This window comes from Crocodylus porosus, unplaced genomic scaffold (genome assembly GCF_001723895.1).
Source record: "Crocodylus porosus isolate Cpor-Errol unplaced genomic scaffold, CroPor_comp1, whole genome shotgun sequence".
In the NCBI taxonomy this organism is placed as follows: Eukaryota; Metazoa; Chordata; order Crocodylia; family Crocodylidae; genus Crocodylus; species Crocodylus porosus.
In genome coordinates this window covers 18,993,698-19,009,084 of record NW_017728931.1, presented here as the reverse complement: position 1 = coordinate 19,009,084, position 15,387 = coordinate 18,993,698, and the positions used below count along the sequence as shown (strand labels likewise).

Genomic DNA, 15,387 nt, shown 5'->3' with positions numbered 1-15,387 from the left:
ACCCAAAGATCCTGCCCCCCAGCCCAAAATCCATGGCTATAACCAGCTACCCAGAACCTGGGCCGGCTGCAGCCAAGAGGCTGCAAACAACTGCTACCTCCCGGCTCCAGCACCAGCTGCCTCCCAGTCCCAGGCCCAGCCCTGGGCTCCAAGGAGGCAGGAGATACCAGTGAGGCTCCCCGCTGTACTGCCCTGCCATGCTGGGTGCCAACACTGCTTGGCAGAAGGGGCGGCAAGGGCACCACAGCGGGGGGCAGAGAAAGCTGCCTGCCACTCCAAGCTCCCCACTGCCCTGGCCACATTTACCCTGCAGGCAGGGGCAGCAGCGAGGGGCACAATCCTGCGTGCTGCCCAGGCTGCTCCTGTGCACATAGGGGAAGTGTCACCTAGGCAGCACAGAGCTTGCAGTGGCAGGCAGCTTCCCTGTGTGGCCCCTCTGCACTGCTGCTCTGGGTCGCACGCACTGCACTCTGGAGGGTCCACGGGAGGGCAGCAGAGCTGGGAGCTGTACTATTTGAAAGTGTTCAGGATATGAAAAACTATGCAGGATGGAAATAGATGAACAATCTTTTTTATTAAGAGCTACATTTTTAAGTGGGTCCACTGCAAACCTTCCTTTTACAGGAACATTTTTGTTTCCATACACTCTGCATACACAGTGAAGACTAAACTGAGCAGTGAGTCTCTTAGTATATTTATTCACTGTATGACTTTAAATCAGATTATGCAAGTCACCCTACACTAGAATTCCAGAATGCCTCTATGGAAGTACAGGGAAGATTATGTACCAAGAAGGTGTGCAAAATGCCTCAGGGGATTATTCTATACAACTCTTTTGAAGTTGTAATAATGATTTTATCCAATCCAATTACATCACATTTTGAGTCAAACAAATGGCAAATGTTATTTTCTCCCTCATGCAGAAGTAAATTTAACTTTATACAGACAACTCTAGTTTCTGGTTTCTATTCATGTTCAATATCTTCTTGAATGCTCATTCAAAATGTAATGGTTAGTTTTCACTCTTTCTGCCATTCATGTGTATCCTTTAGATGCTATGCTTAGAAATTCACTGACGGATTTTCCTTCATACATCTTGAAGAAGAGGGACCCGATCACAAACCAATTTGTTACAAAACCTCTCTTCCAACTCCACTCTACAATCTGGGTTTTGACTACACTGGGCCCTTTTTGCCTTACATTCCCCATAGTTGCTAGTGCTGGAACAAATGGAAGGTCTAGCATATATAGCGCTTCTGTTGTTGTGGTCATTTTTAGCATCACATGGTCTCCTCTGCTCAGAGGTCTAGGTGACATGGTGATTCAGAGCCTCATCTACACTACTTGAGGCTGGATAGTCATGGAGCTGCACTGGTGGTGGTGAAACAATGTGTGCAAGTTAAGGAACAGGGGAAGCTTGTTTAATTGCCCTATGGCAATTAGAGGAGAAAATCAATCACCATACAGTATAAGCATATTATATCACAATCTCAGTCCCACCAAGTGTACTACATAAGCAATCTAGTCATCGACAAGACAGTAGTTCAACCGTGTCAAATAGGGCTGTGCGAAGCTTCAGCAGCCATTTCATTTTGGAAGTGTGTCAGCCTGTTTCAGCACCCGAAACACAGAACCAAAATTGGAAAGGGAAACTGAGAAAAATCTCTAAAACTAAACAAAAGCATCCAAAATGTTTTGGAAAATTTCACAGTTTCAGCACCAGGCTTGCAGGGAAACAGAAACTAAGGAGAGGGAGGGGGAAGAGGGGAGGAAGGACTGCTCTGATATTGACATCTGTAGCTGGCCAGTGTCTGCAATCTATCCCTGAGGACAGATCTGTCACTTCCAATCTCAGTGCTCTGGGAGAGGGACAGAGAAACAACATACAAGGCTCTGTGTGTGAACTTCTCTCTTCCATTTCTCAGCTGTGTCTGTGTTTGCAGCATGAGCAGCAGCAGACAGCAGCATCTGGAAGTTTGCAGCTTGTTAGTTCTTTCCTACCAAGTTGTAACCAATCCTTTCCCACTTACCCTTGCCTACCCTCCCTATTGTTATCCCTTTCCACTCTTTCTTCTCCAAAAATCCTGTTATTTGTTCTTGTTATCCCCCCCACCGCCCAGTGCTTCTTTCCCTGGCAGTGTCTCATCACTGTGGAGGAAAGCACTACACATATACACACACAGACACACAATGGTCAGGCCGCAGCTGGAGTACTGCGTCCAGTTCTGGGTGCCGCACTTCGAGAGGGATGTCGACAGCATGGAGAGGGTCCAGAGGAGGGCCACTCCATGACCAGAGGAAGAAGGGCAGGCCCAATGAGGACAGGCTGTGGGACCTGAACCTGTTCAGCCTCCAAAAGAGAAGGCTGAGGGGGGATCTAGTGGCCTGTTATAAACTAGTCAGGGGGGATCAGCAGGCATTGGGGAAGTCACTGTTTCCCCAAGCACCGCCAGGAGTGACCAGGAATAACGGTCACAAGCTGGCAGAGGGTAGGTTTAGGTTAGATATCAGGAGGCGCTACTTCACAGTCAGGACGGCTAGGGTCTGGAACCAGCTTCCAAGAGAAGTGGTGCTGGCTCCTACCCTGGGGGTGTTTAAGAGGAGGTTAGATGAACATCTTGCTGGGGTCATTTGACCCCAGTATTCTTTCCTGCCATGGCAGGGGGTCGGACTAGATGATCTGCTCAGGTCCCTTCCGACCCTACAAACTATGAAACTATTTTCCAGAACACAAAACATGAAGTGTGCTGGAAAGGCAGGTCCCAGGTCTTCTGTCAGAGAAGTGAGAGGGGACAGAGGGATAAGTTCTGCCCCCTCACTAAACTTAGATGCACTCTCTTTTCTACCAGGTATGAGGCTTCTGCTGCTAGTGGCAGCAAGGAGGTGGGAGCAGTGTCTGCACCTGAACCACTTCCACTAACACCAGTTATAATGACTACAAGGTCCAGCATGACAGTCTCCTCCACCCCAATTTCAATTCCCAGCCTGAGCCTTCCACTGCTAGACGAGGAGCTGGGTCTGGAAACAGGGGACCTGAGTGCCATAGCAAAGGAAATATTGAGGAAGGAGGGGGGATCTGAATTTGTGCCCCGCACCCTCAAAGTTCCCCTAGAGTCAGGTCTCCTTCACCTGGAAGGCACTTTGGAGGAGGCTAAGGTTGTCGAGGCAAGTGGCTCAGCTGAGCCAGCTCCTCCTCTTGTTGTTCTTCCATCTGCTGAAGAGGGGGATGAGGCAGTATCCTCATCCATGCCCCAGAAGCAAGGAGGTAGTATAGTGTGGGATCATTTTGAGGTGGCAAATGATCACAGATATGTTATTTGCCAGCACTGCCAAAGCAAGACCAGCTGGGGCAGGGAGTGAAACACTTCAACACCACAGGGATGTAGATGCATCTCAAGAGGCACCACCCCTTTGCCCTTGCTCCTTCTCTGCCTGGCACCAGTGGGAGTGTGCCCAAAGGGAAGTCCTCCTCTTGCTCCAAAGCCCCTGTCCCCCAGAACCAGAGGCAGGCAAACCTGGACCAGTGGGGTAAAGGCATATACAAAGGGGGGCTCATTTCAAAGGTGAGTGAGGTCACCCACAGTATTGGGGAGATGCTTGGTCTGGATAGCCAGTCCTTCTTCTTAGTTGAGTGACCAGGTTTCAGGTGGCTCATGGCACTCAGGGCCCCATCCTACCAAGTGCTGGCACACACCACCTTTAGCAGGATGGTAGTGCCCTCCCTGTATGAGGCATGCAGGGAATACTTGAGGGAGAAGCTGTGCAAGGCAGGTCTGCAGGTGGCCTTGCACTTCATTTCAAACATCTGGAGCAGCCGGGGTGGCAATCACACCTACCTCTCCCTCACAGGGCACTGGAGCAATCAGTCAGGCCATCAGTGGGCTGTCCTCCAAGCCAAGGCGCTGGATCAGTCCCACACAGCAAGGGAGGTGGCCATGAACTGCATGGTGCAGGGGTGGCTCATTAGGCAGCGTGAGCTCACCCATGGGTTCATGGTCACTGACAATGGGGCCAATATGGTCAAGGTGGTCTGTGATGCCAGCTTTGTTGGCATCCACTGTGTGGCACACAAGTTCTACCTTATAGTCAGGAACACCTTGGAGGGGAAAAGGGCTGCCAGTGAGGGTGCCATCACAACCTGCCAGCTCATTTCAAGATGTAGGATGGTGGTGCGCTACTTCTAACACAGCATCACGAAGGGCAAGGTGCTGCAGGACGAACAGGCAGAGCTGAGTGTCCCGAAGCACAAAATCATGCAGGATGTGAAGACTTGATGGAACTCCACATACTTGATGCTTGACAGGATGGTCAAGCAACAGAGGGCCATCCATGAGATGGCCTTGCTTGGGGAGACTGGGATCAGCGGACCCCTTAACAAAGTTAAGTGGGATACCATCTCCCAGACCTTGGTGGTTCCTAAGCCATTCCTCGAGGCCACTGACAGCCTCAGTGCTGGTGATGCCCTCCTTAGCCAGGTGATTCCCATAGTGAGGGAGCTTCAAAACGAAATGGAGAAGTTTGGGGGGACTGAAGTTCCTGGCTGGGGCAAGCCACTGTCACCAGAGGTGAAGGCACCAATGTTCCCTCTAAGGAACAGTGGTCCATTAGCGCGCCGCCTCTGTCCATGAGCACGCCGCCTTGGTCTGGCATGGGACACTTACCGAAGGGGGCTGATGGCTAGGGGCCTGAGGTTGGGGGCTGGGGCCAGAAGCTGGAGCTGGGGCCAGATGCTGGGGACCAGAGGCTGGGGCCAGGGGCTGGAGGTTGGAGCCAGAAGCCGGGAGCCAGGGGCTGGGAGCAGGGGCCGGGCGCCAGGGGCCAGGAGCTGGAGCTGGGAGCCAGGGGCTGGGGCCAGGGACCAGAGCCTGGTGTGAGCTCCCCAGCTCCAGGGAAGTGCTCCGCTCCCCCGCATCAGGGCCAGGGATGGAGCACTTCCCCAGAGCCAGCAGAGCCCATGCCAGGCACCCACTCCAACCTCTCCTGGTGTGTGGCTTTGAAAAGGCTGTGCGCAGCCACACTTTTAGTTGTGCATGGCCATGCATGTGTGCACTTTAAAGGGAACCTTGGCAGGCACTGGTGAAGAGGCTGAAGGAGGGCATCAAGAAACAGCTGGATCCACTGCAGTGCAGTACATTCCACATGCTGGCAGCCATGTGTGACCTAGGAGTGAAAGGGAGCATGTGCTGCAGCAAATCCCTGGATCACTGGATGGAGGTGCTGGTGAACAGAGTCAGGGAGGCAGAAGGGCAGAGGTAGGAGGATGTGGAAGAGTGAGATGCACTTTCCTGTGCCAGCAACCCACCCATCAGCCAGTCTTCTCCACCATAGGCCCTGCCACTGTGGACCAAGGGCATGGCTTCCATGTTGGGGTCCAGAGGGACCAGACCCCAGCATCAGGCAGGTAGCGCCAAGGCCTCAGTGACTACCTATCTTGCCAAGAACATGGATCCACTTCTGTGCAACCCCTTGGCCTATTGGGCAAGCCACAGCCACATGTGGCAGGATCTGGCCACAGTTGCCTGGGAATACTTGTCCTGTCCACAAACCAGTGTTCTGAGTGAGAGGGTGCTCAGCATTGCTGGTGATGTGGTGACACCCCACCACACCTCCTTGGATCCTGGTTTGGTAGACCAGCTTGTGCTCCTGCAGGTGACCCTCCTGCTGCTGGGATTCCCAAGCGCCAGGTGCAGATGGAGTGAGTGCCACCTTCCTCACTCTGTCCACACCTATTTCTATTTTTTAATTGGTTTGCTTTCACAACCATTTAATGCCCTGCTCTCAGAGCTGGAGGTGGCGCTCACTGTATTACCAGCCAACAGGGGAAGAACATCTCCCTGCTGAGCTCCCATGCCAGGATTAACTTGGAGGTATGGAGAAAGGTTATGGGGAAGGAGGCCCCAGGTCCTGGGCATGACCTAAAACTCACAGGGTTGGGAGGCCTGGTGGGACTGCTGGTGGTGCAGCAGCCCCCAGGAAATGGCAGCATTGCAAACCTCCTTGGTGAAAGGTGGGTAGGTTAGCTGCCTGGGATGCCATCTGCAAGGCATGGGCCACAATGTAGGGAAGGTATGGAGCTGTGGAATGGATGTCACCCCTAGACATAAGGTGCCTAAATGGGAAGCCTTCTGCCTGGGTAGCATCTGAATTGGTTTTCTATCAAGACATGGCAGGAGAAAGAGGGGTGGGTTATTGACCCAGAAACAGGTGGGCAGACTGAGCTCTAACCAGCACTGGGAATGGCCCCTGTTACAGGCTACCATTCCAGCTGCATTCATCTCACTCTGCCTTAACACACACAAGGCAGACAAGGAATTTTGGGTCAATCTGATATCTTTTATTAGACCAACTGAATAGCTGGAGATATATACCTTGGAAAGCTTTCGGGTTTGAAAATCCTTCCTCAGGCTGAGGAAGCATCTGCAGTTAATGTGTGCTCTTCCTAGATGGAAGGAATAGTAAAGAAGCCAGAGGCTGGGATGCAGACAGGAAAGCCAGTCAATGAAAAAGTACATGCCTCCCACCCCCGTGCAGCTCAGTGACCACTCAGCCCACCAGCAGTTTGCCCCTCCACCGAAGAGATAGGTAAGGATTGGGCCCCCACCCTTGTGTATATGCCGCAGGGGTTTAGTTTGTTTTAATTCTCCCTAAATTGAAACGGTGTTTTTAGAAAACAATCAATGTTGAAATTCCAAAACAGATTCGGCTGAATTGAATCGGGACAGTGATCCAAAACACCGAATTGAATTCCTGTCCCTCCAAAATGGCCAAAAACAAATCTGAATAGGAACACAGACATTCCACACACGTGAAACTCATCAAGACCCGTAGGCCAAATGAGTTGCAACAGTTTAGTCCATGGGCTTCATCTGGCGCATGGAGCTATTTCATTTGGCTTGCGGGGCTCCCCATAGGGCCAGAAACTTGGTGGTAGCAGCATTAAACAGCATGGCTCCCAGAGCCAGAGCAGATGCCATTCCTCCTACTGCCAAATTTCTAGCCCCATCAGTGGCAGCATGAGCAGTGTCCATGTTAATTGCCATAGCTCCTGGAGCTGTTAAGCCACAGCAATTAATGCTGCTGCCATTCGTCCCACTGACAAATTTCTAGGCCTGTGGGGAGCCTTGCAGGCTGGATGACATGGCTTCACAGGTTGGATCTGGCCCATGGGCCATACCTTTGATATCCCTACTGTAATGAACTACCTATATTAGAGTCATCATATACAATACAATTCATGTTAAATTGACAATGTTTGACACCAGTATTCAAAGCAGACTACTAAAGAAATGTGCAAACATTTTATCTGAAGTGTTCATGTTTCCTGGTTTTCCCATCACTGCTAATCTTAATAATAGGACTTCAGTAGGCCTCTTCTGGGATGCTATCTGCTCTCTTCTATCAAGGATGTCATAAGCAAAACAATTCTAACCCCTGCCTTCAACCAGGAACTGGAAAAATGGGTTAGTGAAATAACACAATAAATCTCAGAGGTCTAACTCAGTTGCCATTCAAATCAATGGGAGTCTTTCCACTGGTGTGAATGGGGGTTGGATTGGCTTCAAGTTTATCTTTCTTAAAAAAAAATAAAAAAAAGACTGGAGGCTTATTTTAACATTGCAACCATTATTTTAAAATGTTTGTTAGAGGAATTATTAATCCATTGGAGGATTTCACATATTTTTCTGGTGGATACAGTATGTTCCCCTTTAATTTCCACAAAAATGACAGTAAAATAACAAATCTATTATCACTATTTGTACTGCAGTAACAAAATAGGAATTCCTGCCAGGGATAAGATTCTCTACTCTGCTAGTCACACACATTAAAGAGAAAGACCATTTAAAAAAAAACAAAATAAAAAATGGAAAACAAAAACTCTCATTTGAGCAATTAATCTCAGTATATTGTTTGCTTCTCGGGACAGGACTGTTGGAGGAAAGAAGGATTTTAGTCTAAATGGAAATCTCAAACAAAAATATAAAATGGGAGGAATAAGGGAGAGGAATTAAGACAAGTAACATCCAAAATTATGGGGGGAAAATGTGCACAGTGGTTTGAAACAAAACCAATTTATTTTCCTTTTAAATATACAGTTTTCTGTAGTCCCCCCACCTTAAAAGTAAGAACTTGCCCTTAATGGCAATGAAGGCTTAAGAAAATAAATATTGTTTGTATTATGCAATGAACTTTATAATTAATATTTGTTTAGTTTCCCATTTCATAACGATTTCAAAGAACACAATGGGATTTTTTTGTCATATGTGAATGCTGATGTTAAATCTTTGTTCCCCATATGGGAAATCTCCCAGGGGGTTACAGCATAAATCCATTTGAACAACCAAAACAAATGATAAGTATTTTTAAAAGTAAGGAGAATAAGGAAATTGTATGCACAATTTCTGTGTATACATCACATATTTACTTGACTGCATGGAGTTAAATCAGAGGAGGCCACTGGAAGAAGACTATACAGAAAATGAAACCAAAACAAATATAAAATCTTTGAAGGAAGTAGTGTGGGGAGTAGGGAGCTATTACTTGTGGAACACCTTTACCTAGCTTAATACCTCACTGAACTGGCTTATTTCTCCAGTTTAAACCAAAGATGAAAGATCAAAGGCAATACTGGAACCTTAAAGGTGCTGTACTACATAAGGGAGGAGGAGCAGGTTCACTGCACTTGAAGAGGGTGTGATATCAGAGAGAGGCTAAGTCTACATTGCAAACTGAGTTGCAATCCCAGCATGCGCAGGCATGTTCAGGCTAACTTTAATAAAGCTACCTCGCATACCGACAGCAAAAAGCCTGTGGTTCTATGAATGTCAGTGCAGGTTACTTGCCATGTTTATGTCTGTACTGCTGCAGGCTTCGCTCCTATTACTAGCTAGATCAAAAGTATGTCTACTAGTCAAATACTGGGTATCACTGAGAAGGGAATTGAAAACAATAGAAACCATAATTATATTACTATATTAATCAACAGTATGTCCACATCTTCAGTGCTGCATGCTACATTTCTGATACTGTTCTGATCTCTACCTTAAGAAGAAAGTAGCAGAATAGGTAAAAGTAAAAATAGGGGCAACAAAGATGATAAGGGTTTGGAGCTGCTGTCATATTAGGAAAAGACTAGGACCCTTCAGTTTGGAAAGGAGAATTCTGTAGAAGGATATGATCGAGTTCTGTAAAATCATGAAGGATGTGGAGACAATGAATTGGGAATAGTAATTCACCAAATCCAAGAATAAGAAAAAGGGGGAACTCACTGAAATGATCAGGAATCAAGCTTAAAACAAAACATAAGGAAGTACTTTTTACACAGTGTAACTAATTTTTGCAATACATTGTCACAAGAGCTGTACAGGCAGATAGTATAACTAGGATCCAAAAAGGATTAGATAGATTCATAGAGGGCAGGTACATTGCAAGCTATTAAACAGGACTATGTGAAGTCTTGGTCCCTGATTTGATTTGGCAGAGATTTGGCCTGATGCGGTGGCCGTATGTCTGAATCCAAACCAAATCAGAGGACCCTTTAATCTCTCTGAATCGAATTGGAACCCTCCAAATTGATTCAGAAATTCAGATATAGACACAGCTTTAAAATGTTTTTTCTATGTACCTCTAGGTAGAAGGGGCTCATGAGTGCTGCGATGCTGGAATACCTGGAGTGCCCTACAGAAGCATGGGGGCTCCCCAGTGCAGTTGGCAACAGACCCAAAAGTGGACCAGAAGCACTTCCAGTCCACTTCTGGATCCGCCAGGGAGTGTGCTGGGCCTCCCTCCCCTGCACCCTCCCAGCTCAGTGACTGGTCCCTCCTGGGTCCGGGGGGGAGGGGAGTGGGGAGGGCACCTGGGGTCCCCCTGTGGCCAATCACTGAGCCGGGGCAGTGCAGCAGGGGGCCCCGAGCATGCTCCCTGACAGGCCCAGAAGTAGACTAGAAGTACTTCTGGTCCACTTCTGGGTTTGCCGCTGAACATGTAGAGGGCCGTCCCCCCACCCCTGTGGGATGCTCCATGAGCCCCAGCATCGCAGTGTTCATGAGCTGCTACCTCAAGCTATGTAGCAAAAACTTTCAAAGGTGGATCTACATCCAAGTTGCTGATTCTCTGAATCAGCATTAAATCGTCAGATCTGGATTCAGCCAAATTGAATTAGGGACACTGATCTGAATCAATGAATCGAATCACTGTCCCCAATTCGGCCCAAATCCAAATCTGAATCAAATAGGGCCCACCTTCACACACCCCTACTATTAAATAGAACAGTATCCTCCGACATCCCTGAAGCAGTGGCACTTTTGTATTCTTATATGCAAGTCCACTATCATACTGCCTGACTGCAATGTAGCTCCATCCAGACACAAGAGACAGGAACTATGGCAAGACAGTCTGTTTCATCCAACCAGTCCACAAGCTTTCAAAGGAAGATTGAGACCCATTGATATAGGCCTTTTATTGTTTTTATTCTTTGCTGAGCAGGCCAATAGATGAAGGAATACATTTTGAAAAAAGAAAAAGCTTTTCTGAGTGAATCTAATCAGCTACTCCTCCAGATTCAGGTTAACTAACAGTCCAATAGCATCCCAGGATGCTTTGCACCTCTTCCATAACCCCCCCACCCTTCCCACACCTCACAGGATGGGAGGGATAGTCTTGGCCCAAGCTGTCCGCTCCAGCTGAGTAGGGAGGCATACTCTATTGCCCCCCTGGCCTGCAGTGGCCCAGGCCTGAGACATGTGTCTGCATTTCTGGAATCAAAAGTGAAGGTCTGTTCAATGGTTTATAAATTCAATCTATGTAGCTTAGACTAACCTTTCAAGATTGAATCGATTCAGCCTCAGGCTTTTTGACTGTCTGTACTTAGCCTTAGAGGTTCATCAATTGCCAAGGCTCTATTGGGACAATCATATTAATCATCATTGGCAGTCATCGGTCTCAGGAGACCAAGGAGACTGGGCCTTTGGTGAGTTACTGGGTACCACCACAGATTCTTGAGCAGCTGAGGAGTCTGATGCATGACAAGCAGACCCTCCAATATGTAGCCCTTATAGACTTGTTTGAGCTTGCGCCAGCATGCCAAGTATCGTCTTGCCTGTCTCTGATGCCTCTTCTCCATCTCAATATTTACTCTCTCCATTTTGAAGTGATGTAGGCCCTGCTTCACAGCGGCTTTCTACTCACAGGGGTCCAAAGTGATTGATTCTCAGCATTGGCTATCGATCCACAGCTTGCTATAGTTTTTCTTCCAGACATCAACAAAACAGAATTTGGGCCAGCCAAGTGGATGTTTGGCAGTGGCTAGCTCACCGTACAGTATGTCCTTGGGGGTTCGGCCATCGCTTATATGATTCAGATATCCTAACCAACGGAGGCATCTCTGTCTCAGGAGCACAAACATACCAGGTATCTTGGCTCATTCCAAAAGAGCAAAGTTGGAGATTGTCATGCCGTGTTATTGAGGAGACAATGAAGATGGAAACTGTTCAGTTTTCCTTCTGCCTTGGCATAAGGAGTCCATGTTTTGCTGCCATACAGTAGAGAGCTAAGTATGCAAGCTCCGCAGATGGACATCTTTGTCGATAGAGTGAGCGTTCTGTTTTTCCAAACTCTCTTTTGAAATTTAGCCATGGCATTGCTTGCCTTTCCAATGCGAGTGTGTATTTCGGCTTTGAAGCCAAAATTTTGAGAGACAGTGGAGCCCAAATAAGTGAATTGTTCACCCCCCTAATAAGGCTGGTAAAAAAAAAGGGCAAGTCTGCTACTCAGAGGTCAAGTCTGAGAGTGTTTGGACAATTTGGTTTCACATAAAGTAAGATGCAGAAATTCAGGACTGTCACATAAGGGGTGCACTATGGGATCTAAAATGCAGCTTGCCCATAACCATAACAATAAGAAGGATGGTTGAGCATCCAGGTAATGCTTTGGATCCCAGTCCTACAAGCTGCTGGGCTCCTCTCCACCAGGAAAATAGGAAGTTCTTTTAACTTCAGAAAGGTTAAATACATTTGCATTCTTCTTTTCCTATGAGAAGAAAAAACTTATTTTTCCTTCTATGTATTAATAGGATTTTACCTCCATTTTTGTTAAAACTTCAGTTTACAATATCTACATAACATACATTTGAAATTATGATTAAATTTGGAGCCTCCTATTTTTATTTGTAAATGAAAATGCAAAACCTTAAAAAGGAAAGTTTTGAAAAATTCATGGGTCTACAAGTTTAACAAAGAAAAGGCACATGTAGAATCATAGATGAGTGACTTGAGAGAAGAGCATGGCTTATTGATGTAATCCTGGCTTTCCATCTTCTGAGTGACTGAGGCTGTACACTGAACAGGCTGCACCTATGTAGACCACTAGTCCGTTGGGCCACATGCTGCGCAAGGTCTCCTACAGCACCACAACCCCCACACCTTCACATGCGCTCCCTCCACCATGCCCCTCCCCTCCCACAAGGCTTGGCTTTCCTCCTGCCCCTCCCATGAGGGTTCTCATAGAAGCTGGAGGAGGGAGGAGGAGTCTGGAGACACCAGAAGCAGCAACCAGAGTGATGGGAAAAGCAATAGCCAACCAGGAGCCTGTCATCTGGGTGTTAACTCCACATGGACCAGATGGGGCCGTCAGTTAGACAGCCCTGCTGTAATCAATTATCATTAAGGATGTTAGAATATAAAAACCTGTAAGATGAGCAGGGCTTCCGATAATACGGTCCTATATAAAGCTAGCTAGTTTGTCTTGCTGTTCAGTCTTCATGGCCAAAGATCTCCCATTCTGATTGTTTTTCATTCCAGTGACAGTATATGTGAAATCTGCTGATCAATACTACTGCAAATGTTATTGGTCTTCATTAATTCTCAAATATCAGAATATGAAACATGCCAAAAAGAAACCAGCAGAAGAAAACAAGTGACAGCATGGGCTGAAGCACTGAACACTCACAACCCTTCTAAAGTAAAATATAAAAATGTCAAGAGTTAAATCAGCAAGACAGAAAAGATTGAATTTCATCTCAAAAAATGCAGAACATTTTTTCCCCCCAATTCTTCAAAGCCTGACCTGGCATTGAACAAAAATCAGCCTACTTACAAAAAGGAAACAGAATGTTGATAATCCCATATGCAGGAGTACTATGCTATCATCCCCGATGAAAAATAACTGTAATAAGAATAATTTAAATCTTTTTTCCAGGACTTCCAGCTGCTCTTTATCCTCAACACTTTTCTGGAAGAATCTTGTTAATCTTTAACTCTCAAAAAATGACAAAAACAAATGTATGATTGAAAAGCAAAAAAAGTTTCAGGCATGAGAGGAAACTCTCTTTTATTCCAAAATTGCCTGGCACAAAATGAACAATTCAAAGAATGAATCCAAGTGCTTTCTCCTGAATATACAACTCTATAAATTTAAATTCAAAGACCCACTACTAGCTTCTATAAGTGAAGAAATAGTAGAAAAAATATCGATGAGCTAAAAGAACCCATAATGATTTTAATATTAATTGTTCAAATGTGAGAAATGACTTATAAATGGCTACACAAAGAAAAGTGAATTCCCACTTAATGCCAGAAAGGACATTCGTAGACTACTGTGAACAACTTCCTGAGATTCCCTCTGCATTGCTGGATGGTAAGGAGGTTTTTGCATTTTGCTCAGAAATAAATAATTTAAAGGTTGAAATATTTTCTGATACGTAAACAACCTACATGGTATATATACTCTCTAAACCTCAGCCAGAAAGTAGTAATATCTAACAGTTTATAAGCACATTAGGCGAGCCTGATCTTTTTTTTCTTCTCCCTAGAGCCTGCCTGCCTGAGTTGTGCTGGGGCCTGGTGCTTCCTTCCACTGTTTTAATTTAGGGAGAACTAAGCTGAATTAAACCCTGTGGTATGTACAAGCAGTCAAACACTGTAACTATAACATACCAGGTGCTAAGGAAGCAAGTAAACTGGCAAAAGTATCCAGGGTCTCAAATGCCAGTAACCTAATCAGCAGACTGGGAACTTTGGTGACTATATCCTTTGCCTTAGTTACAGAGTTGCAAGTTTTTCAGTTCAGAAAATACATGTACTTTTTTTGGTTTGGAATTAATTTGATAAAATATATATTTATTCTTAATTATATGCATTTTATTTTTAGGTTCATAAGCCTTTTTCATGGTGTTTTTTCTTTGTGACAGACTATGCATACAAAAATCATAAATATGCTGTTTAAATCTCACTGCAAGCCAAGCTTCTCTGCAATTTGTATCATCCTATCATCCAATTCTTAGGTTTTATGCAGACATGTGATTAGGCCAGCTTTCACAGGCCTGCACTGGCACAGAGAAAACTAAACATAACATTCGATTAAAACATTTTCACCAAAACACTGAAAAATTAGTTTTACCTGAGGTAGCACTGCTGGTCCTTGTCCTGCCAACCTCTGCAAGGAGCTGACCTGAGGAACTTTAATGGGCACTGCAGTGATAGTTCCCAATGTCTGTCAAAAGAAAACAAAAAGGAACAATAATTAAAAAGAATCCACTTCCAAAAAGCTCTCTAACATACAGACCAACTCCTCTCTGCCCTTCACTCACCACCATTGGACCTAACTACTACTGAGTAGTCTGCTTAAAGCCCTCTGCCTCCAACCGTGAGGCACAGTCAGTCCTGCTTTACTTTTCTCCTAGAACCATCCTTAACTCTGACCTCATATCTGTGGAGCATTTTGTGACACCAAGTAGAAAGGATTTATCTAGTAATACATCCCATCATAATTATGTCTGAAATGTGGTGCCCTAAACCTTCAATACACATTTTTAAGACACTGCATTTCCCATTGCTCTGGGAACCCTTTAAAGTTCAGAGTCAGAAGAGTGTATTTTACTTTTACTGGAAGAATTAAGGTTAGTAAATACTGAATTTTAAAGTCTCATCAAACCCAAAAGCTGAATGCAACCTATGGATACACTTTTGAGCCTCCATAACATAAAGTTTGGTTAAGGGACTGAATTCATTTTGAGCCAAAAAACTGCTAGCACCATTCAAGTTTCATAGATTTCATACAGACATTAAGGCTGGAAGGGACCTTGGAAGATCATCAAATCCAGCCCCCCACCCAAAGGGCAGGAGGTCAGCTGGGGTCATAGGATCCCAGCAAGATAAGCATCCAATTTGCTCTTGAAGGTGTTCAGTGTAAGTGCTTGAACCATCTCCGATGGCAGGGTGTTCCAGACCTTGGGGGCTCAGGCAGTAAAGAAATTCTTCCTTATGTCCAGCCTGAAACAGTCTTACAGTAGTTTATGACCGTTCGACCTCATCATCCCTTGGGGCGCTCCAGTGAACAAATGTTCCCCCAGATCCTGGTGGTCACCCCTGATAAACTTATAGGTGGCCATCAGAT

The 15,387-nt window shown here is 45.9% G+C and overlaps 1 protein-coding gene across 1 annotated transcript in view; it reads right to left on the bottom strand.

The window, feature by feature from the left end:
* Nucleotides 1-15,387, bottom strand: part of PHF21B (PHD finger protein 21B) — a 261,411-nt gene that overhangs the window by 51,185 nt on the left and 194,839 nt on the right. The window contains exon 3 of the mRNA XM_019544307.1: nt 14,392-14,484. Within this exon, the coding sequence (XP_019399852.1) occupies nt 14,392-14,484 (93 nt within the window). The remainder of the gene's footprint in view (nt 1-14,391; nt 14,485-15,387) is intronic.